This window comes from Nicotiana tabacum, chromosome 2, assembly GCF_000715075.1.
Source record: "Nicotiana tabacum cultivar K326 chromosome 2, ASM71507v2, whole genome shotgun sequence".
Classification (NCBI taxonomy): Eukaryota; Viridiplantae; Streptophyta; class Magnoliopsida; order Solanales; family Solanaceae; genus Nicotiana; species Nicotiana tabacum.
In genome coordinates this window covers 108,480,896-108,505,660 of record NC_134081.1, presented here as the reverse complement: position 1 = coordinate 108,505,660, position 24,765 = coordinate 108,480,896, and the positions used below count along the sequence as shown (strand labels likewise).

At 40.2% G+C, this 24,765-nt stretch overlaps 1 protein-coding gene across 1 annotated transcript; it reads left to right on the top strand.

The window, feature by feature from the left end:
- LOC107814420 (G-type lectin S-receptor-like serine/threonine-protein kinase At2g19130) lies at positions 1-2,844 on the top strand. The gene has a single exon (XM_016639833.2). The coding sequence runs from the start codon at positions 142-144 to the stop codon at positions 2,605-2,607; it is 2,466 nt and encodes an 821-aa protein (XP_016495319.1). The 5' UTR covers positions 1-141; the 3' UTR covers positions 2,608-2,844.
- Positions 2,845-24,765: the final 21,921 nt, after the last annotated feature.

Sequence of the window (24,765 nt, the reverse complement as noted above, 5' to 3'; positions counted from 1 at the left end):
CCAAAAGTTTTCTTTTCCAGCAGTCATATGAAAGTTGTTCATTTTCAAGAACTGACCCATTCTTCAAGAATGACTTCTAAGAATATGCAAATCTACTTTGTTCTATAAGATCTTTGTCCTCTGTGTAAGCTCTGAGCAGCTATGGACAACAAAAACAATTCTTTTTTACTCCTTTCTTTGCTGTACTTATGCTTCTCTCTCAAAACCCATCTTTCCTTAGGAGCTGACACCATCTCTGCAAATCAATCCCTCTCTGGAGACCAAACAATTTCCTCTTCAGATGGGAACTTTGTGCTAGGCTTCTTCAAACCAGGTAATAGTTCCAACTATTACATAGGCATATGGTACAAAAAAGTGACCGAACAAACTCCTGTTTGGGTTGCAAACAGGGAAACACCAGTTTCTGATAAAAACTCTGCAGAGCTAAAAATCTTGAATGGTAATTTGGTACTGGTTAATGGATCCAATACTTCAATTTGGTCCACAAATATTAGTTCCAGCAAGTCCAATTCTGTGGTAGCATTTCTCCGGGATGATGGTAATTTAATCTTGAGAGATGGGTCTAATTCAACACCACCACTTTGGCAAAGTTTTGATATCCCTGGCAATACTTGGTTGCCTGGTTCTAAACTTTCTTACAACAAAATTACCAATAGAAAGCAGCTTCTTACTTCATGGAAGAGCTTGGAAGATCCTTCACCTGGGTTGTTTTCTCTTGAGCTGGATCCAAATGGTAGCCAGTATATTATAAGGTGGAATAGAACTGAGCAATACTGGACCAGTGGACCATGGAATGGCCAAATTTTCAGCGGGGTGCCTGAAATGAGGTCCAACTTCATTTACAATTTTAGCTATGAGGACAAGCCGAATGAAAGCTATTTTACATATTCTGTTAATAATGCTTCTATCATTTCAAGATTCATTATGGATGTCTCTGGACAGATTAAGCAACTCAATTGGTTGGATAATTCAGATCAGTGGAATCTGTTCTGGTCTCAACCAAGATCACAATGTGAAGTTTATGCTTATTGCGGGCCATTTGCTACCTGTCGAGAGAACTTGCGGCCCTTTTGTAATTGCTTGGATGGTTTCAAGCACAGTTCAGAGGCTGATTGGACTCAAAATGATTATTCTAGAGGCTGTGAGAGGAAAACGAAGTTGCAATGTGGCAACGCTAATGGGGAGAAAGATGGATTTTGGATGTATACCCAGATGAAAGTACCCAAACAATTTCAGCTTGTTGCTGCCGGGAGTGCTGAAGAATGTCAATCAACCTGCTTGAATAATTGCAATTGCACTGCTTATGCTTATGACAATTCGTGCTCAGTTTGGAAGAGCGAGCTCTTGGATATGCAGCAATTCTCACAAAATGAGGGTAAGGGCGAGACAATCTTTGTCAGATTAGCTGCATCTGACATCCCAAAATCCAAGAGTAAAAAGGGAATTGGAATTGGTGTTTCTCTGGGGTCTGCTGCTGCCGTAGTGGTCCTTTTAGGCATTCTTTTTGTTGTATTCCAGAGATGGCGTAGGCATATTGTTGGAAGTGGAAAATCAGTGGAGGGTTCATTGGTGGCATTTGGTTACAAAGACTTGCAACATGCTACCAAAAATTTCTCAGAGAAGTTAGGGGGTGGAGGTTTTGGTTCTGTTTTCAAAGGGAAACTATCTGATTCATCTGTTATTGCGGTTAAGAGGCTCGATAGCATCAACCAGGGAGAGAAGCAATTTCGAACAGAAGTCAGCACAATCGGGACAATCCAACATGTTAATCTTGTACGCCTTCGTGGATTTTGCTCTGAAGGTAACAAGAAGCTGCTGGTTTATGATTACATGGAAAATGGTTCCTTGGATTCACATCTTTTTACCGAGAAGCAGTCAGATGTTATGGATTGGAAAACAAGGTACCAGGTGGCGCTGGGGACAGCTAGAGGCTTGACTTATCTCCATGAGAAGTGCAGGGACTGCATTATACACTGTGACATAAAGCCTGAAAACATCCTTCTTGATGCACAACTATGCCCCAAAGTAGCAGATTTTGGCCTGGCAAAGCTTGTTGGGCGCGACTTTAGCAGAGTGCTTACTACTATGAGAGGAACAAGAGGTTATCTTGCACCTGAATGGATATCAGGGGTGGCCATTACAGCCAAAGCTGATGTTTATAGCTATGGCATGATGCTTTTGGAAATCGTATCAGGGAGGCGAAACTCGGAGCAGTCTCAAGATGGAAAAGTGAAATTCTTCCCTAGTTGGGCTGCACGTGTATTAGCTGATGAAGGCGACATTCTTAGCCTATTGGACTATAGGCTGGACAGAGTTGCTGACGCTGAGGAGGTGTCAAGAATCTGTAAAGTTGCTTGTTGGTGTATCCAAGATGATGAATTACAAAGGCCCTCGATGGGGCAGGTTGTTCAGATTCTTGAAGGAGTTTTGGAGGTGAATTTGCCTCCTATCCCACGCTCTCTTCAAGTTTATGCAGACAACGATGAGCACATAGTGTTCTTCACTGAGTCATCCTCGAGCCAGACTAGTTCACAAGCTCAGAGCAAGACTTCAAGTGCAACATCTCAATCCAAAAGCACCACAGAGTCTATGAATTCCAGGTCTTGAAGATGACTTTCAACTACCACTTGCAATGTATATTACTAGTAACTAATTCGAATTACCTATGCTTAGCTCTGTAAAACCATTTCATGCTTAGACCTAGCATCGTCTGTTGAGTTTCCTGGGTTCGCTACTTGTTATTCTATTTCATTTCATGCTTTTGGCAATTTGTGGTGATTAGTATCAACTATTAATATTGATAATGGCAGCTGCCATGTGATAAATACCAAATACTTGCCCCCGCGTTATGGCCTCTTTTGAAGAGAAAGAAAAATAGAGAGAAATCATGTGATGGAATGGCTTTGCTTGAGAGTCATGTCAATGTAAAGCTACTCTTATGTCATGTGGTTTCTCCACAAAGTTTTCCAGTACTTTAATCTTAGAGTGCAGAGTAAGATCAAAACTTGAAAAGATTTCAAGATATGTAGTTAAGGTTCTGCATGTTCTTTGAATTGATATAATATGGTATAATCTGATTGTGGGAATGTTAGCAAAACAGGCACCCCTGTTTATTTTCTCATGTGAGTAATAAAACTGACATGATTCACTAGAAATTGATAATAAAAGGCTATGCCAGGTAAATTTTCAAATTTATAGTTTACAATGGAAAAAGAAACAAGGACAAGGCAAAGTAGAATGAGTTTTACCTGCATGAATTTTCTTAGAAGAGGTGCTAAACCTTTTCTAACTAGTGGATTGAACTTAGCTTGCTATCTCACATAACTTGAGGCCCTTCCTATAAAATCTCAATCTAACTAGTTAACTTATTTTTACATTTGGCTTGAAGTTTAAAGTCTTTTCTTTCAAATCAGTAAAAGAAATGAATAAAGAACAAGGGAATTGCCCAAACTGTTGGATTAGTTCCGACCAGACTCTTTACTTTTAATCTTTAAGCATGTTTCTATTACAAGTAGGCACAGCAATTCTTTCTTTTTCCTTTTTGTTCCTTATGAAAGAGGCCTTGTGGAATATTGTCTTAAACGGTAAATGGGTAGAAATAGTACCCACTGGCAACCCTTCGACCCTGTCTTTAAAAAGTATATAGTCACTATTTTAGAGTTTCAAATACTACAATGCGCTGGAATTTCATTTATGAAACTTGAAACTCCCTGGTTATTTTTCAATTATAGGAGCTGAAGTGTGGCTATTTGTGATTTTTTCCCCTGTAAATAGACCAGTTACCAAAAGCCCAACTTCTTCATAACAAGTTTGGGCCCAATATAGTTCTATTGTTTTCAATGAAGAATTATTAACCTAAATAGTCGTCAATCCAATCGCTTAAACTAAAAATAACCACGTACAATAGAATATATAATATAAGTATAATTCATGCATAATATATGTATGACTTTGTATAACCAATGCATAATCTAAGTACACTGGCTAGAAAAAATAAACAATAAGTTTGTCTGGTTATTTGTGTAAAGAACCCTAGTTCAACATAGTCAGGCCCATGTTGTTCTTGAGGAGGGCCCAACTTCACTTGAAGGAAATATATACAACATATAAGGCGAAGGATATTAAAAAAGAAAAGTTCAATAAAGAAATGGAGATGGCATAACTTTATGTATGTATACGATCAAAACCGAGTTTGCCCTTCGTATGACTAATCGAGACTAGAACATGATAGACCAAGGTTCAACCTCATGTGATATCGAGCCGTGATGCGAAGTTAAATTGTCAGGCTCGTGACCCAGAGATCGATCAAGATCGAGATCAGCCAAGATCGAGATCGAGCAAAATAGAGACCGATCAAGATCGAGATCGAGCAAAAGAGAGATCGATCAAGATCGAGATCGGCCAAGATCGAGATCGAGCAAAAGAGAGACCGTTCAAGATCGAGGAAAGCTTATCGAGCCAAAAAACAGAAAGTCGGAATATCCGTAATTGGGCGAGAATCTCGGCAGAAATCCCAACGCATATCAAGGAGAGGTCAATTAATTAATCTATCATGGGATTCCTTACTGTATTTAGAATTATATTCAAAGTAGGACTTCCCTACTATATAAAGGGGGTCTGGTCATTTGTAGAGGGTAGAGCATTTTTTATGCAATAAAAATAATACATTGCCTTATTTACGCTTCATTATTCTGTTATTCTGTTCATATACCAGCGAAGTCTTCACCTAGTTCGAGGGTGATTGAACTTGAGGGCCAAGACTAATTGATTCGTTTGGTTTGCATTTATTTCTTTTATAGTTAATTTCAGTACTAATTTATATATTTTCTCAATTTGTACCAAATTATATCACGTATCCTTAGAGCCGCGTATAAATTCAATTGTTATCCATTTTTCGGGTAAATAGTTTGGCGCCCACTGTAGGGCTAATGAGAATAGTGGTTATTTGATACAAATCTCTATAAAACACACAATTTTACACTTGCTCATTGAAGTGTCTTTGATTTCAGGCTAAGAATGACGAACTCTCAATTATTGCCTTTGCATATCGACAACGGATTGGGCCATCAAGTTGAGAATAACAACATGACGCCCGGTGATGTAAGGCCACCCACTGACCCCGTTGGGACTCGGGCTGTGGATCCAATTGACGGTAATTCACATGTGGCCATCGACGCGAATCAACATACTGGTCCCGAAAACAGCGTCCATAGTGGAACCCGATCTGCGGCTCGAAATACCCAAAATATCGGAGAATACGGGATCAACATACGAATGATCTTCGAAATGGTGCAAGCTCAACAGGTGGCGATAGCATAGTTGTAGAGCCAAACCTAGGCACCGAGCAGGGCTGAGCCCGATCCACCCCAAGAAGTCACCCACAGAACGGGGCCAGTTGTGGTAAGGTCAAATGAATAAGAATCGGAGACTAACCCCGAAATTATAAAAATGCTCGAGTAACTGACAAAGCGGATAGAGTCAGGGGAAAAGAAGATCGAAGCAAACGACAAGAAAGTGGAAACTTATAACTCCAGGGTTGATCAGATCCCGGGGGCACCACCAATATTGAAGGGTTTGGATTCCAAAAAGCTCGTACAAAAGCCCTTCCCCCTGAATGCGGCTCCTAAACTGATCCCCAAGAAGTTCCGCATGCCCGAGATTCCTAAGTATAATGGAACAAACGACCCCAACGATCATGTCACCTTTTACACGTATGCCATTAAAGGGAATGATCTAGAGGACGACAAGATCGAATCCGTGTTACTAAAGAAATTCGGGGAAACCCTGTCAAAGGGAGCTATGATATGGTACCATAATTTACCACCTAACTCAATTGATTTTTTTGCCATGCTTGTAGATTTTTTTGTAAAAGCACACGCAGGAGCCATAAAGGTCGAGACTAGGAAGTCGAACCTTTTCAAGGTAAAGCAGAAAGATAATGAGATGCTCAGAGAGTTTGTGTCTCGGTTCCAAATGGAACGAATGGATCTACCACTGGTCGCCGATGACTGGGCCGTTCAAGCTTTCACTCAAGGACTAAATGAACGAAGCTCAGTGGCTTCACAACAGTTGAAGCAGAACTTGATTGAGTACCCGACTGTTACCTGAGCCGATGTACATAATCGATATCAATTGAAGATTAGAGTGGAAGACGACCAGCTGAGGGCTCCTTCCGAGTCTGTTACCAAAAGGGACGTTGATCGAGAACCAAGGTCGAACAGGGATCGATACCAGCCATATAATAGAGATCGTAGGGGCAACGGGCCAGGGCACAACTCCGCGCGAGGTGTAAGGAGAAATGATTGAGGCCAGAGCTCTCGAGGGCTCATGAGCAAAATGGTTTCGATAGGCATACCGGACCTAAGGAAGCACCACGATTATCAGAATATAACTTCAATATTGATGCATCCGCCATCATATCCGCTATAGGACGCATCAAGGATACTAAATGGCCCCGACCTCTGCAGACCGATCCAGCCCAGAGGAATCCCAATCAAGTATGCAAGTATCATGGCACCCATGGCCACAGAACGGAAGATTGCAGATAATTGAGAGAAGAAGTAGCCCTGTTATTCAATGAAAGGCACCTTCGGGAGTTTCTAAGTGATCGGGCCAATAATCATTTCAAAAACAGGTAGTTTGACAGAAAAATAAGCAAGAAGAACCGCAACACGTTATTCACATGATTGTCGGAGGGATCGATGTTCCCCAAGGTCAAGTGTTAAAATGCACTAAGGTTTCGATCACAAGGGAAAAACGATCTCGGGCTCAGGATTACATACCGAAAGGAACCCTGTCCTTCAACGATGAAGACGTAGAAGGAATCATACAACCCCATAATGATGCACTGGTAATATCTGTACTAATGAATAGGACTCAAGTTAAACGTGTGTTAATTGATCTAGGTAGTTCGGCCAACACCATTCGATCGAGGGTCATAGAACAACTCGATCTACAAGACCAAGTCGTGCCCGCGACCTGAGTACTAAACGAATTCAACATGGTATGTGAATCCACTAAGGGCGAGATAACTTTGCCAGTAAACGTGGCCGGGACCATCCGAGAGATGAAGTTTCATGTGATCGAGGGAGACATGAGGTATAACGCCATGTTCGGGAGACCATGGATCCACAACATGAGAGCAGTGCCCTCAAATCTTCACCGGGTCCTAAAATTCCCAACAACAGAGGGAATCAAAACAGTCTACGGGGAGCAACCCGCTGCAAAAGAAATGTTTGCCGTTGACGAATTGATTCCGATATCAACACTCTCATCTATGAAGGGGTCAAATTCGAATGGAAAACATGAGGCCAAATAGCAATCACAAACGCCATCCTCGACCCAGCTAGAGAAATAGGTGACTGATGAAGATGATGATTATAAGACCTCGATCCTTCGTAATCTCCAATGACTCCGACGCTACCAAATCAACGGTCGAAGAGCTGGAGCAAATCATACTAACCGAACATCTGCCTGAACGAAAGGTATACCTAGGCACGGGGTTAAAACCCGAGCTCAGGAAAAAGCTTATTCAATTTCTTATAACTAACATGGATTGTTTCGCTTGGTCCGAGGTCAAACATGCTTTTATCGATCGTATTTATGCTTTTACCACCCATAAACTGAGCTTGGACCTGAAGATCCGTCCAGTGAAGCAAAAAAGAAGACCCCAGTCCGAGGTCAAACATGCTTTTATCAAAGATGAGGTAACCAAGCTTCTTAAAATAGGGTCCATCCATGAAGTAAAATATCCTGAATGGTTAGCAAACGTAATTGTAGTCCCTAAGAAAGGAAACAAGCTTAGAATGTGTGTAGATTACAAAGATCTAAATAAAGCATGCCCCAAGGATTCTTTTCTTTTGCCTAATATCGATCGCATGATCGATGCCACGGCCGGCCACGAGATCCTCAGTTTTCTCGATACCTATTTCGGGTACAATCAAATACGGATGAACCCGGATGATCAGGAAAAGACCTCTTTCATCACTAAATATGGTACCTACTGCTATAATGTAATTTCATTTGGATTAAAAAATGCTGGTGCCACTTATCAACGCCTAGTAAATCGGATATTCGAAGAACAAATAGGGAAATCTATGGAAGTTTACATTGATGACATACTAGTTAAGTCCCTACGAGCAGAGGACCATTTGATGCACTTGTAGGAAACTCTCAGTATATTGAAGAAATACAACATGAAGTTGAACCCGGAAAAATGCTCATTCGGGGTCGGTCAGGCAAATTTCTCGGATTCATAGTATCCAACCGAGGAATCAAGATTAATCCCGACAAGATCGAAGCTATCGATGGTATCACGGTAGTAGACAGTGTAAAGGCCGTACAGAGGTTGACCAGGCGCATGGCCGCCCTGGGGCGATTCATCTCGAGGTCCTCCGATAAGGGCCACCGATTTTTCTAGTTGCTAAAAAGGAAAAATAACTTCACATGGACCCCGCAATGCCATCAGGCCTTATAAGAGCTTAAAAGGTACTTATCGAGCCCGTCGCCGCTTGCTTGCTTCACACGCCAAGGGCAAACGAATAACTTTACTTGTATTTGGAAGTATCATAGGTAGCGGTAAGCGGAGTCCTAGTCCGAGAAGAATGAGGTACACAATTTCCTATTTATTATGTTAGCCGGACCTTAGGTGAGGCCGAAACTAGATATCCCCACCTAGAAAAATTGGAGCTCGCTTTGATAAGCGCCACTAGGAAACTAAAACCATACTTTCAATGTCATACATATGTGTTGTAACAACTTATCCACTTAGAAAATATTTTTCATAAACCCGAGCTTTAGGGATGGTTGGCCAAATGGGCCATAGAAATCAGCGGGTATGATATTGAATACCGACCCCAAATAATAATTAAGTCTCAAATTTTGGAAGATTTTGTAGCTGATTTCACGCCGGCCCTAGTACCCGAGATCTAAAGAGAACTGTTGATAAACTCGGGTACGTCTTCACGAATCTAGACCCTCTTTACAGACGGTGCCTCGAACGCAAAAGGGTCCGAGCTCGGCATCGCAGTAAAACCACCCACATGCAACATGGTTAGACAATCTATTAGAACTGTGAAATTGACTAAAAACGAGGCAGAATATGAGGCCATGATTGCAGGTATCGAACTAGCCAAAAGCTTAGGAGCGGAGGTGATCGAAGCTAAATGTGACTACCTCCTCGTGGTGAATCAAGTTAACGGAACCTTCGAAGTTAGGGAAGAACGAATGTAAAGATACCTAGATAAGTTACAAGTAACTTTGCACCGATTTAGGGAATGGACTTTACAACATGTGCCTCGAGATTAGAATAGTGAGGCCTATGCCCTCGCAAATGTAGGGTCATCAGTCGAGGACAACGAGCTCAATTCGGGGGCCATCGTGCAACTCATGAGGTCAGTAGTCGAAGAAGGCCACACCGAGATAAATTTCACAAGCCTGACCTGGGATTGTAGAAATAAATACATAGAGTATTTGAAAATCGAAAAGCTTCCCTCAGACCCGAAAGAATCGAGAGCCATGTGCACAAAGGCAGCACGATTCACCTTGTTCGAAGATGGAACCTTGTTCAGAAGAATGTTCGATGGTCCATTAGCAATATGGTGCTTGAATTACAATGTTAGCCAAAACCTCTTTTCTACAGAAATGATAACCATCTCCTTTATAGTAGAGGGATCTTACTTTACATATAAAAAATACGTAGTGGGAGACCCATGATAAATCAGCTTTCCCACAATTCCTGACAAGATTCTCTCCTCTAGTGGGATTGCAACGGCTCTTGTCTATGAGCTCGATATTGACTCGAGTTTTTCGGTCTTGACTCGAGCTCTCGATCATGGCTTGAGCTCGATATTGACTCGAGCCCTGTTATTCAATGAAAGGCACCTTCGGGAGTTTCTAAGTGATCGGGCCAATAATCATTTCAAAAACAGGTAGTTTGACAGAAAAATAAGCAAGAAGAACCGCAACACGTTATTCACATGATTGTCGGAGGGATCGATGTTCCCCAAGGTCAAGTGTTAAAATGCACTAAGGTTTCGATCACAAGGGAAAAACGATCTCGGGCTCAGGATTACATACCGAAAGGAACCCTGTCCTTCAACGACGAAGACGTAGAAGGAATCATACAACCCCATAATGATGCACTGGTAATATCTGTACTAATGAATAGGACTCAAGTTAAACGTGTGTTAATTGATCTAGGTAGTTCGGCCAACACCATTCGATCGAGGGTCATAGAACAACTCGATCTACAAGACCAAGTCGTGCCCGCGACCTGAGTACTAAACGAATTCAACATGGTATGTGAATCCACTAAGGGCGAGATAACTTTGCCAGTAAACGTGGCCGGGACCATCCGAGAGATGAAGTTTCATGTGATCGAGGGAGACATGAGGTATAACGCCATGTTCGGGAGACCATGGATCCACAACATGAGAGCAGTGCCCTCGAATCTTCACCGGGTCCTAAAATTCCCAACAACAGAGGGAATCAAAACAGTCTACGGGGAGCAACCCGCTGCAAAAGAAATGTTTGCCGTTGACGAATTGATTCCGATATCAACACTCTCATCTATGAAGGGGTCAAATTCGAATGGAAAACATGAGGCCAAATAGCAATCACAAACGCCATCCTCGACCCAGCTAGAGAAATAGGTGACTGATGAAGATGATGATTATAAGACCTCGATCCTTCGTAATCTCCAATGACTCCGACGCTACCAAATCAACGGTCGAAGAGCTGGAGCAAATCATACTAACCGAACATCTGCCTGAACGAAAGGTATACCTAGGCACGGGGTTAAAACCCGAGCTCAGGAAAAAGCTTATTCAATTTCTTATAACTAACATGGATTGTTTCGCTTGGTCCGAGGTCAAACATGCTTTTATCGATCGTATTTATGCTTTTACCACCCATAAACTGAGCTTGGACCTGAAGATCCGTCCAGTGAAGCAAAAAAGAAGACCCCAGTCCGAGGTCAAACATGCTTTTATCAAAGATGAGGTAACCAAGCTTCTTAAAATAGGGTCCATCCATGAAGTAAAATATCCTGAATGGTTAGCAAACGTAATTGTAGTCCCTAAGAAAGGAAACAAGCTTAGAATGTGTGTAGATTACAAAGATCTAAATAAAGCATGCCCCAAGGATTCTTTTCTTTTGCCTAATATCGATCGCATGATCGATGCCACGGCCGGCCACGAGATCCTCAGTTTTCTCGATACCTATTTCGGGTACAATCAAATACGGATGAACCCGGATGATCAGGAAAAGACCTCTTTCATCACTAAATATGGTACCTACTGCTATAATGTAATTTCATTTGGATTAAAAAATGCTGGTGCCACTTATCAACGCCTAGTAAATCGGATATTCGAAGAACAAATAGGGAAATCTATGGAAGTTTACATTGATGACATACTAGTTAAGTCCCTATGAGCAGAGGACCATTTGATGCACTTGTAGGAAACTCTCAGTATATTGAAGAAATACAACATGAAGTTGAACCCGGAAAAATGCTCATTCGGGGTCGGTCAGGCAAATTTCTCGGATTCATAGTATCCAACCGAGGAATCAAGATTAATCCCGACAAGATCGAAGCTATCGATGGTATCACGGTAGTAGACAGTGTAAAGGCCGTACAGAGGTTGACCAGGCGCATGGCCGCCCTGGGGCGATTCATCTCGAGGTCCTCCGATAAGGGCCACCGATTTTTCTAGTTGCTAAAAAGGAAAAATAACTTCACATGGACCCCGCAATGCCATCAGGCCTTATAAGAGCTTAAAAGGTACTTATCGAGCCCGTCGCCGCTTGCTTGCTTCACACGCCAAGGGCAAACGAATAACTTTACTTGTATTTGGAAGTATCATAGGTAGCGGTAAGCGGAGTCCTAGTCCGAGAAGAATGAGGTACACAATTTCCTATTTATTATGTTAGCCGGACCTTAGGTGAGGCCGAAACTAGATATCCCCACCTAGAAAAATTGGAGCTCGCTTTGATAAGCGCCACTAGGAAACTAAAACCATACTTTCAATGTCATACATATGTGTTGTAACAACTTATCCACTTAGAAAATATTTTTCATAAACCCGAGCTTTAGGGATGGTTGGCCAAATGGGCCATAGAAATCAGCGGGTATGATATTGAATACCGACCCCAAATAATAATTAAGTCTCAAATTTTGGAAGATTTTGTAGCTGATTTCACGCCGGCCCTAGTACCCGAGATCTAAAGAGAACTGTTGATAAACTCGGGTACGTCTTCACGAATCTAGACCCTCTTTACAGACGGTGCCTCGAACGCAAAAGGGTCCGAGCTCGGCATCGCAGTAAAACCACCCACATGCAACATGGTTAGACAATCTATTAGAACTGTGAAATTGACTAAAAACGAGGCAGAATATGAGGCCATGATTGCAGGTATCGAACTAGCCAAAAGCTTGGGAGCGGAGGTGATCGAAGCTAAATGTGACTACCTCCTCGTGGTGAATCAAGTTAACGGAACCTTCGAAGTTAGGGAAGAACGAATGTAAAGATACCTAGATAAGTTACAAGTAACTTTGCACCGATTTAGGGAATGGACTTTACAACATGTGCCTCGAGATTAGAATAGTGAGGCCTATGCCCTCGCAAATGTAGGGTCATCAGTCGAGGACAACGAGCTCAATTCGGGGGCCATCGTGCAACTCATGAGGTCAGTAGTCGAAGAAGGCCACACCGAGATAAATTTCACAAGCCTGACCTGGGATTGTAGAAATAAATACATAGAGTATTTGAAAATCGAAAAGCTTCCCTCAGACCCGAAAGAATCGAGAGCCATGTGCACAAAGGCAGCACGATTCACCTTGTTCGAAGATGGAACCTTGTTCAGAAGAATGTTCGATGGTCCATTAGCAATATGTCTGGGACCAGGAGACACCGAGTATGTTCTGAGGGAAGTTCAAGAGGGCACTTGCGGAAATCACTCAGGTGCCAAATCATTGGTTCAGAAGGTAATCAGACCCGGTTATTACTGGATCGACATGGAAAAAGACACAAAAGAGTTTGTTCGAAAATGTGACAAATGTCAAAGGCATGCACCAATGATTCACCATCCCGGGGAACTGCTCTATTCGGTCTTATCACCATGGCCATTCATGAAGTGGGGAATGAACATCGTTGTCCCTCTTCCATGGGCACAGGTAAAGCTTAATTTATTTTATTTATGACTGATTATTTTTCTAAGTGGATTGAAGCACGGGCTTTCGAGAAAGTTAGGGATAAGGAGGTCACCGACTTCATTTGGTATCACATTATATGTCGATTCGGGATGCCATCCAAAATTATGTATGATAACGGAAAACATTTCATCGGCAATAAAGTAACCAAATTTCCTGAGGATCACAAAATCAAAATAATCCTGTCAACACCTTATCATCCCAGCGGGAACGGTCAAGCCGAATCGACCAACAAAACCATCATCTGAAATCGTAAGAAGAGGCTAACTGATGCCAAAGGAAAGTGGAAGGAAATTCTACCCTAAGTTCTTTGGGCATACCGCACAACCTTGAAGTCCAGTACCGGGGCTACCCCATTCTCATTAGTTTATGGCCCCGAAGCTCTAATAACGATCGAAGTCAGAGAGCCAAGTATCCGGTTCCAATATGCAATAAAGGAATCAAATAACGAGTCCATGAATACGAGCCTAAAACTATTAGATGAAAGGCGCGAAACATCCCTCACCTGAATAGCCGCCCAAAAGCAACGGATCGAGAGGTACTACAATCTAAGAGCCAACCTTCGATATTTTAACGTCGGGGACTTAGTGCTATGAAAAGTCACCCTCAACACCCGGAATCCCAATGAAGGGAAATTGAGTCCGAATTGGGAAGGACCATACCAAATTCTCGAGGTCACCGAAAAAGGGTCCTACAAGCTCGGAACGATGAATGAGGAACAACTACAGAGCAATTGGAACATATCTCACCTAAAACGGTACTACTGCTAAGGTACACCCTTTTTCCATTCCTTTTCTCTTTCAGATCAATACTTGCATGTGGTCGACAAGAAACGATGATGGATTTTTCAGCAAATGACACGAAGTCTTTAGGTCTGAAAGCACGTGTTGCACTCTTTTTCCCTCAGACCAATTTTTTCCAAAATGGATTTTTTTGGCGAGGTTTTGACGAGGCAATGATGAATCGTGCTAACTTAGAATCAAGCCCGATTACGAATCGGCATCGAAGATCCATTCAACAATATCCGAGGTTCCTTCGCAATCAACCTCGAATACCGGGGGCTACCCTCGGATATGTGTTATCTTCGAATATCAACTCTAGAGAGGAAACTACTTCATAAAGAGAGGGTCTCGATAGATAGGATTTATTGTAAGGGTCAAACGGCCAAAACAAACCATGCCCACGTAGATTGCTCGAGCCCTATTTCAATCAAGAATAAAGAGAAGTACGTTCCTTACAAACACTTTAGGCTTTAAAAATATTTTCTAGCTTCTCTCTTTACATCTCTTAAAGAGCTTCGTATTTCCGAAAATAAATGAGCCCAAGGGAAATACTTAACCGGAATACCAATGATCTCTCCCTCCTTCGGGGACTGCCGTCCGACTCAAACAACCCAAGTCAGCGGGCCTCGAGAGCAAAAGACATAATAGGCAACGCCCCTATTTCTAAAAGTCACGGCCACCCCACTTGGAAACTATTATCTCGGGCAAGCCTAGATAAAACGGGAAAACAAGCCCAATGGGTAGCTCCCGAACTAAAAGGCTACGGCCAATTTAACACGGCTTGGAGACGTCTGAAATCCGTAACAAAAATAGGCCTTCGAAAAAGAGAAATCTTTCACAACTGATTCTAAAGGCTACCCTCGGCAAAGTCTCAAACTTAAGATATTTTCGGAGAAAAACTTTGGTAACATCGAACCCCAATAACGCCTTAACCCAGAAAGGCATTAAAGGCAAGGTTTGTTCGAACCCTCTAACACAACCTTAATGTGTCATGCTAAGGCATTTCAATCTTTGTAAATACAAATAACAAGCAAAGGAAACATATGAGAGCCAAAAGGGAAAGAAAAGCCTTATATTTATATACAAAAATTTTATACAAAGACCAAATCGACCTAACACAAAAATTTACAATGGCCAAAAACGGTCTCAGAAAAAATGCAAAAGATAAAAAGTCCTAAGTTGCTTGGTCTTCATCGGAGGTTGTATCTCCACTATCAGAATTTTCTCCATCTTCAGATTTACTTGAGCTCTCGTAGTTATCCTCAGGGAAGGCCAGCCTTCGGGCCCTGTCTTCCTCTGCTTTTGTATGTTCGAGCTCAGCCATAATATCGAAACCCTGGGCATGAACTCCCTCGAGGGCTTCCCTTCGAGTTTGCCATTTTGCATGATCCACCATGACCTTGGCCTTGGCCTGGATGGCCTCGACGTCGACCCTAAACTGGGCCACTTTAGCATCATCTTGTTTATTGGCCACGGTCACCTCAGATTTGGTCACGACCACCTCATATCTGGACACTTCGAGTTCGTTGGCCAAGCTTATTTTATCAGAAACGACCAAATTTAATCGAGACTGAAGCTCCTTGATTTTCTCGACCTGCACCGACGCCTTCTCTTTTACAGCTTGGAGCTGGGTCTCGGCCGACTCCAATTGTGCTTGGACAGATTCCTTTTTTGAGGCTAAGATGTCCATGTTCTTTTTTAAATCTTCAGCCTCGACCTGTATCGCATCTACCTGCGTAGGGAGGCTTATAATTTGTTCGAGCCTCTGCCGGACCTAAAGAATCGGATCATTAGTAGTTATATCTAATTCATTTTCACTATTGTGAAGAACTCGGAATACTTGCTCGGCATGCTCATCCCGACCCGTCACTAAATCAGCCTGAAGTTACTCATTGAGAAGCTCGTAAGTATCATTTTTCTCAGTGAGGTCCCGAACCTCAGCCTTATGCTCCTCCTTGATTCGGAGGAAAGCCTCATGATGTAACACTGAAGCTTGCAAATAAGAAAGAAGATGTTAGAATTATCTACAACTCCAAAGTTTAAAAGCAATAATGAGAGACCCTCGAAGTTACCCGATTCAGAGCATGCTGGGCCTCATTAAACAAGCAAGAAGCTCCCACCGCGTTCATCATGGATTGATCTTCCTCGGTGACCAAGGATCGAAGGTAGCTAGCAATCCCCACGGGGGGAGAGAAAATCCGGGCATCCTCCGGGATAAAAATCACTATATTCCGCCTACGGTCGGGGTTAACACTTGGGGTCGGGAATCGGTCCACCAGGTTTGGGATCGATGAAGAACCGGTAGCGCCCGATGACAGTATATTTTTCGATACCAGTAAACCACCAAACCCGGTGGTATCCTCCGAGGCAGCAGACTTAAACCCATCCAAGAAACCATGGATATTAGTCGCCCCCTGAATACCTTCGTAAGAGCGACCTTCCAATGTATAGGCCTCACAGATCATAGCATCCGAAATCTGAGGGGATCCAAAAATATCGATCAGTCCGAGATCGTCCCTCGGGATATCTTCCACTGCCTGGGAAGCCTCGACCCCGGTCTCTCTCTCGACCATCTCAGCTTGGGATGGAGTGGCCTCAACTCTTTCTAGTTCAGGAATTATGGCCAAAGCTCCCTCATCAACCTCCGCCGATTCGGAGGATTTTTGTATCAAAACATTAGCCCGCACACGGGCTACTAGTTTGGAATTATCTTCCTTTTCTCCTTCTTCAGGCTCATCCCTTAATCGGCGGATCAAGTATGAAGGCATAGCACCGGAGCCCCCCTTGGGTTTGCGAGACTTCCTCGCTGGTTTTTTCTTTTCCGAGCCCGGGGAACTCGGAGCCCCTTTTCTCCTCTTTTTTTGACCTACTTCGGAGCAGATGGAAGGACTTCTTCGTCACCTGATGGGGGACTTATGGCAACGTCCTTCCCGAGGCTTATAAAGGAAAAAAATGGAGTAAGCAAGAGAAGAAGATCGAACGATAACTGTTCTAAGAAAGAAACTTAACATGATTGCAGGCCTCCCATCGACCCTTTGATAATTCCATCCAAGCACGCTCGGAGTATGGTTTTTGAGACACTAGGCCCTCGACCCATTGCTTGAGTTCCGGTATCAGTTTCGGCATCTGGGCCACAGCTGTAATAACATAAAAAATAGATAAGGAAAGAAAATGAAAAGCAGAACCACAAAACTGAACGTTCAAAAGGAAATACTACTCACGATTCATATTCCATTTCTCCGGAAACAACATGTATTCAACAGGGATCAGGTCCGAAGTCCTTATTCAAACAAATCGGCCCATCCAACCTCGATCGCGTGTCTCGTCTATGCTCGAGAATTGGGCTTTGTTGGCTCGGCGCGCAAGCTTGATCAGCCCTCCTTGATAGAGTCGGGGACTATAAAGGCACATAAGGTGATTGGGGGTGAAAAGACACCCCTAGATTTTGCTCGAGAAGAATCAGTGGAGGATCACTATTCTCCAAAAAGAAGGATGGATCTGGCCGAAGCTCACGTCATATCTCTTGCAGAAGGCAACGATGACAAGGTCTAAGGGACCCAACGTGAAGGGGTAAGTGTAAACACTTAGGTACCCTTCCACGTGGGTAGTAATCGGTTCTTCGGGCGATGGGACTACCACATGTCTTTCGCCCAAGTTGCATTTGTTTTTCACTTTGTCAAGGATTTTCTCTGTGATTGAACACATGTACCTCGAGATCGGCTTACATCGGCCCGGTACCGAGGAGTCTTTTTCTACCTTAAAATCGATGACGGTTTGGCACCCTACCGGAATGAATTCCTCAGGGTGGGGCTCCACCGTATCCTCATCACCGACGGGCCATGATGAAGAAATGACCTCTTTTTGCGGTACTGTTTTGAAGGTTTTCGCCATTGATGAACAAGAGAAAAGAGAATTAGGATGGTATGTGGTTTAATTAGAGTTCTAGAAATTTGGGTGTGAAAATAATGAAGCAAAGGGATTTTCTGAAGAAGAAGCAATAGTAGAAAGAGCTTTGAGTGTAAAGTTTGGAATAAGAAAAGATAAGGTTCTTATAGGTTGCTGGTGATGGTTTAGAACCGGTAATCGCCAACCAGTAACTGACAGGCATTTAATGCCTTGGTAACTGAACCGATGGGATATTTTTGTCGCATACGTCATAATCGGGCTCGTCACTGACGTCATTACCCATCGAGTCGGAGTTCGTAAATTCATATCGTTTCTCGCCATTTTCTTTCCGAGAAAGGATGGGACTATCTATATACGGTCAAAACTGAGCTTGCCCTTCGTATGACTAATCGAGACTAGAACATGATAGACCAAGGTTCAACCTCATGTGATATCGAGTCGTGATGTGAAGTTAAATTGTCGGGCTCGTGACCCAGAGATCGATCAAGATCGAGATCAGCCAAGATAGAGATTGGTCAAGATCGAGCAAAAGAGAGACCGGTCAAGATCGAGATCAACCAAGATCGAGATCGAGCAAAATAGAGACTGATCAAGATCGAGATCGAGCAAAAGAGAAACCGATCAAGATCGAGATCGACCAAGATCGAGAAAAGTTTATCGAGCTAAAAAACAGAAGCCGGAATATCCGCAATTGGGCGAGAATCTCGGCGAAAATCCCGGCGCATATCAAGGAGAGGCCAATTAATTAATTTATCATGGGATTCCTTAATGTATTTAGAATTATATTCAAAGTAGGACTTCCCTACTATATAAAGGGGGTCTGATCATTTGTAGAGGCAGAGCATTTTTTATGCAATAAAAATAATACATTGCCTTCTTTAAGCTTCATTATTCTATTATTCCGTTCATATACCAGCGAAGTCTTCACCTGGTTCGAGGGTGATTGAACTTGAGGGCCAAGGCTAATTGATTCGTTTGGTTTGTATTTATTTTTTTTATAGTTAATTTCAGTACTAATTTATATATTTTATCAATTTGTACCAAATTATATCACGTATTCTTAGAGTCTCATATAAATTCAATCGTTATCCATTTTTCGGATAAACAATGCAATTTGCTATTATAGCGTGAGTGATTATGTGATAGAATGGGCTTTTCCTCTTTCTTCCCCAAGCACCTAATCTAAGGTTAAAATAGTAAGGGCTAGCCAGTTTTCGGATTGGTCATTCAAAAATAGCTGGCGTTTGCCAAGTCATTGAAAAATAGCCACTATTTTGCTACAACAGAGACCGATCCAACATAATATACTTGAGTTCGGTGCACCTGTGTGTGAACTTCCAGCATATTATGCTGGACCGGTATACTTTGCTGGCTCCAGTATATTATACTGGAGTTCCAGTATATTATGCTGGAGTATTTTCCGGATTTTGAACAGTGTTTTTGTTCAGATTTTTCTTTACATGAAAAGTAGCTAAATTTCGATGACTTTTGAAACAGTGGCTATTTTTGAATGACCACTTGTAAATCTGGCTATTTTGAATTTTTTCCTCATCTAAGACATACCAAAAGAGGAGAGGATATTCTTCCAATAAAATAGAGAGAAAAAAAAGAAAGAAAGAGAAAGGAAAGTTTTTCCAGAAGCATGAGTGCTAAGCAAAGGCCATATGACGTGTAACACAGAAAAAAGAATATGATTGAGATCAATGATCAATATCTTTTAAACGCCTTGTTTGCGCAGATGAATGAAGTTAGGTTTAAGCCCAACAAGAATCAATATATAAGTAGATATACCATCATATGACACAAAAAGGAGAAACTAAAAATGATACTTTATAGGAATCAAGCAAACACCCAAGTGGGAGTTAATCTTTGTTGAACCCTTCTGTTCAATAAGATATCGTAAAGGATTTTACTGCTTTCTCTTTTTATTTTTAATTGTTACAATATTATGCGATTGCAAATTTGTTTGCGACGAGTAATATGCTAAATTGATTAATTTAATGAGAAAAAGTAAGTAGTTAATTAGGAAAAAGTTTAAGTATGTGGACGGGCTGTTAACCTTTAAATGTCTAATCCAATCTAACAAAATTTATGCAGCTATTCTTTTAAAACTTACTTGCATTAACGACACGTACGCTCCCTTTTCATGTAAGTGAAAGTTAGATTAATGATTGATTATAAAGTGGCGTTTTCTGATTAACTTTCTTTCTTGTTTGTATTTTTTGTTTTTCCTTCTTAATCTTCCTTCCATATTATAATTACTTACTGTTTGAAAAGTTAAACAACTTCTTACTTTTTATCTGTTAGTATAATAGCATTTTATTATTAAAATAAAATATGTCATAATTCCCGCTACTCCATGATGTAGAAAATGGCCATAACTCTTTTGTAACTCTTCTCCCATGTTCTACCACTAATTACATAGTAAGTTAACCAATATCTCATGTTCTCCATAATTTCATAACTTATTAACCCACTTTCTTCCAATTTAATTCAAGGAAGAATTCTTATACCCATAAATATGAGTCTTTCTTCCACAATGTGGTATGAGAAATAATTGTAGAATGTTTCAATAAAATGAGGTTAAAGTTGTGAAAGAAAAAGAAGAGAGTTTTTTTACTTTTGTTGAATGAAGGTATTCATCTTGGTGGAGTTTTGGACTCAACAACTTGTCTAGAGTTTGTTCGAGTCATACGACGTGATCGGGCTGTTGTATCCCAGGGGAGACAAGTTAAGAGGATTATTGTTGGACCAGTGAAGACTTTGCTGTATTGGGCTTGAATCTCCTTAAAGAGAGCGAGATATCCGCGCCTCAGCCTGAAGATATTTTATTTTCTTCATTTTCTTTTTCAACTGTAATTGTATTTTCATCAACAAATTTAAGGAGATTCATTATGGCTACAGTTGAAAAATCCGCGGATATCAAGGTGGGAGATCTCAACAAGCCATTCCATTTTAACGGTACTCATTTCAAGAGATGGAAGGGTAAAGTACTTTTTTATTTCAGTCTTCTCAATGTTTCTTACGTTTTAGCTGAGAAGAATCCAAGCAAAGTAGACAACTCCTCCATGAATGATGATGAGCTAATTGCCCTTCAAGAAAAAATTAAAAAATACAACGATGATTCATACAAGTGTCGATATTATCTTCTTAATTGTCTATCTGATAATATTTATGATTATTATGATAGAACTTACTCTACTGCAAATAAAATTTGGAAAGCATTGCAAAGTAAGTATGATATCGAGGAGGCAGGTGCAAAAAAATATGCTGCTAGCAGATTTTTTCGTTCTCAAATGGTGGACAACAAATCTTTAGTAGACTAAGCTCAAGATTTCATAATGATCGTTGGAGAGCTTAGATTCGAGGATATCAAAATTGGAGACAACCTTATTATTTGTGGTGTAATAGATAAACTCCCGCCTTTATGGAAGGAATTTAAAAAAACTATGTGCCACAAACAAAAGAAAACTTCACTTGAGACGTTGATAATGCGGATTCGCATGGAAGAAGAGGCAAGAGGCCAAGATGTACTTATGCAATCGGAAGAGAACACTCTACAACCTGTCACTATAAAGGTAAGTTTAATTACTTCAAATAATATTACTCCTGCAACTCACAAAAATACTCCTTTGAAGCCGAAGAAGAAGACTTTTAAGAAAAATTATGGTAGACCTCCCAAAAAGAATAATGGTGCAAACAACCAAGCACATAATCAACAAGTTCAAATTGCAAAACCATGCTTTGTCTGTGGCAAGAGTGGGCATATTGCTCAATTGTGCAAATTTCATAAATGTGGTCCTACACCACAGTCAAACATTACAGAAGAGCCACTTGTGGCGGTGATAACAAACATTAACATGGTAGAAAATGTTGATGGATGGTGGGCTGATTCTGGAGCAACCCGTCATGTTTGCTATGATAGAGATTGGTTTAAAGTATATACTCCATTTAAGGAGCCCAAAACCATCATGCTTGGTGATTCTCACATAACCTAGGTGCTTGGAAAGGGAGAGGCCAAGTTGAAGTTTACTTCAGGAAGAGTATTAACGTTGAAAGACGTACTTTATACTCCTTCAATGAGAAAAAAAAATTGATGTCTAATTTTCTTCTTAACAATGCAGACTTCAAACAAATTATTGAGAGTGATCAATATGTAATAGTGAAAAAGGGTCTTTTTGTGGGTAAGGGGTATACATGTGATAAGATGTTCAAGTTCAATGTTGAGAGGAATAAAACTTGTTCTAGTTCTGTTTATATACTTTGTTCTACTAATTTTTGCATGCTCGTTTGTGTCATATTAATAATCGTTATGTAGGAATCATGAGTAGTTTAGGATTAATCCCAATAATTAAAAAGAGTTTTGAAAAATGTAAGGCATGTAGTAAAGCTAAAATAACTAAAATGCCTCATTTTCAAGTTGAAAGAAAAACTAAATTGTTAGAATTAGTTCACAATGATATTTGTGAACTTGGAGGAATTTTAACTCGTGGAGAAAATATATATTTTATCACTTTTATTGATGATTTCTCTAAGTATACATATATTTACTTGATGAAAAATAAAAGTGATGCGTTTGAAAATTTTAAAAATTATTTTCATGAGGTTGAAAATCAATTCGGTAGAAAAATAAAAAGAATTAGAAGTGATAGAGACCGTGAATATGAGTCTAATAAATTTTATTCTTTTGTTATATCATTGGGAATAATTCATGAAACTACTTCACCTTATTTTCCTGCATCAAACGGTGTGGCTGAAAGAAAAAAATAGAACTTTGGTAAAGCTAACTAATCTCATGCTTATTGAGTCAAATGAACTTTTAAATTTGTGGAGTGAAATTATTTTGACTGCATGTTATGTGTTGAATAGGGTGCCTCATAAGAAAACAAAATTGACACCATTTAAGTTGTAAAAAAATCACAAGTCAAATTTGAGTTATCTTAGAGTTTGGAGTTGTTTAGCCTATGTTAGGCTAACGGATCCTAAAATTACAAACTTGGGTAAAAAGGTTACCATTTGTATTTTTCTTGATTATGTTTCTAATAGTACATCCTATAGATTTTTAAATCTTGAAGAGAATATAATTATAGAATTAGGTGATACTATTTTTCATGAAAATAAATTTTCATTTGAGTCTAAAAATAGTGGGGGTCAAAGAGATAAAGATAATATTTTGTCCATGCCTAGTTCTTCTACTTCTATTTTGCAAAATGAAGAAAATGATGCTTTTGAGTTAAGAAGAAGTAAAAGAGCTAGAATAGAAAAAGATTTTGGTCCTGATTTTTATATTTTTAATATTGAAAATGACCCTCTTACTTTACAAGAAGCTTTATTGTTACCAGATACTATTTTTTGGAAAGAGGCTGTAAATGATGAAATGGAGTCACTAATTTCTAGTAAAACTTGGAAGTTGGTTGATTTACTATCGGCTTGTAAAAATATTGGGTGCAAATGGGTCCTAATAAAAACATTAAAACCGGATGGATCCGTTAATAAATACAAGGCTAGGTTAATTGCTAAAGGTTTTAAGCAACTAGAAGGCCTAGCATTTTTTGATACTTTTTCTCCGATAACTAGAATTACATCCACTAAACGTTTAATTGCTATTGCTGTAATTTTTGATTTGCATATTCATCAAATGAATATAAAAATTACATTTTAAAATGGGGATCTAAATGAAGAAATTTATATGGATTAACTTGAGGGTTTTATAGAAGCAGGCCAAGAAAGTAAAATGTGTAAACTTACTAAATCCCTATATGGCTTGAAACAGGCACCTAAGCAATGACATGAAAAGTTTGATTCATGCATGATTGAAAATGGTTTTAAATTAAATGAGTGTGATAACTGCATCTATCATAAGTCTTGGAATAATTCACATGTAATTATTTGCCTCTATGTTGATGATTTGTTAATATTTGGTTCTAACATGAATGTTATTGGAGAAACTAAAAGCATGCTTCGTAGCCATTTTGACATGAAAGATTTGGGTGAGGAAAATTTCATTCTTAGAATAAAAATTACTAGAACATGTGATGGAATTTTCCTTGACCAGTTGCATTATGTTGAGAAAATTTTAAAAAAATATAATTTTATTGATTGCAAGCATATTGTAACTCCTTTTGATTCAAGTGTTCACTTATTTTCTGTACAAAGTGACAATGATATGATGAATCAAAAGAAATATACTAGCTTAATTGGAAGCTTGAGATATGTGACTGATTGTACTCAGCCTGATATTGCATACGCAGTAGGAGTACTTAGCAGGTTTACAAATGTGATGACCCAATATGTCATCTTTGATATTAAATATTCATTTCTATGTTCTGAGACCTTGAAAAGTACTATTTATCATTTCTCGATTTGCGTGCGCAGTCCGTAACTTTTTTCGAAAAGTTTTTATATAAAAAATTGATTAAAATGTAAAATAGAGCTTTAAAACTCAACTGAGTTGACTTCGGTCAACGTTTTGAGCCAACAGACACAGATCAGTATTTTGACAGTTTTAGTAGGTCCGTATCATAATTTGGGACTTGAACGTATGCCCGAAATCGAATTCGAAGGTCCCTAACTCAAATTATCGGCATTTAACAGAAACTAGAAATGTAAAAGTTTAAGAATTCCTAAATTTGATCATAATTGGATTTTTATTGATATCGGGTCCCGATTTAGATTTCGAGAGTTCGATCAGCTTCGTAACAATATTTATGACGTATGTACAAAATTTGAAGTTATTCCAAGGTACATAGGCACGTTTTACGTTAGTTTATGAAAAAAAATAAAAGGTATGATTTTATAAAGCTTGAATTCCTAAAAGTTTGACCGGAGATTTGACTTTTGAGCAAACGATCTCGGAATAAAATTTTG

Excerpts from the sequence above, each read along its gene's own strand:
- LOC107814420 (XM_016639833.2), top strand. The coding sequence starts at position 142 with ATGGACAACAAAAACAATTCTTTTTTACTCCTTTCTTTGCTGTACTTA.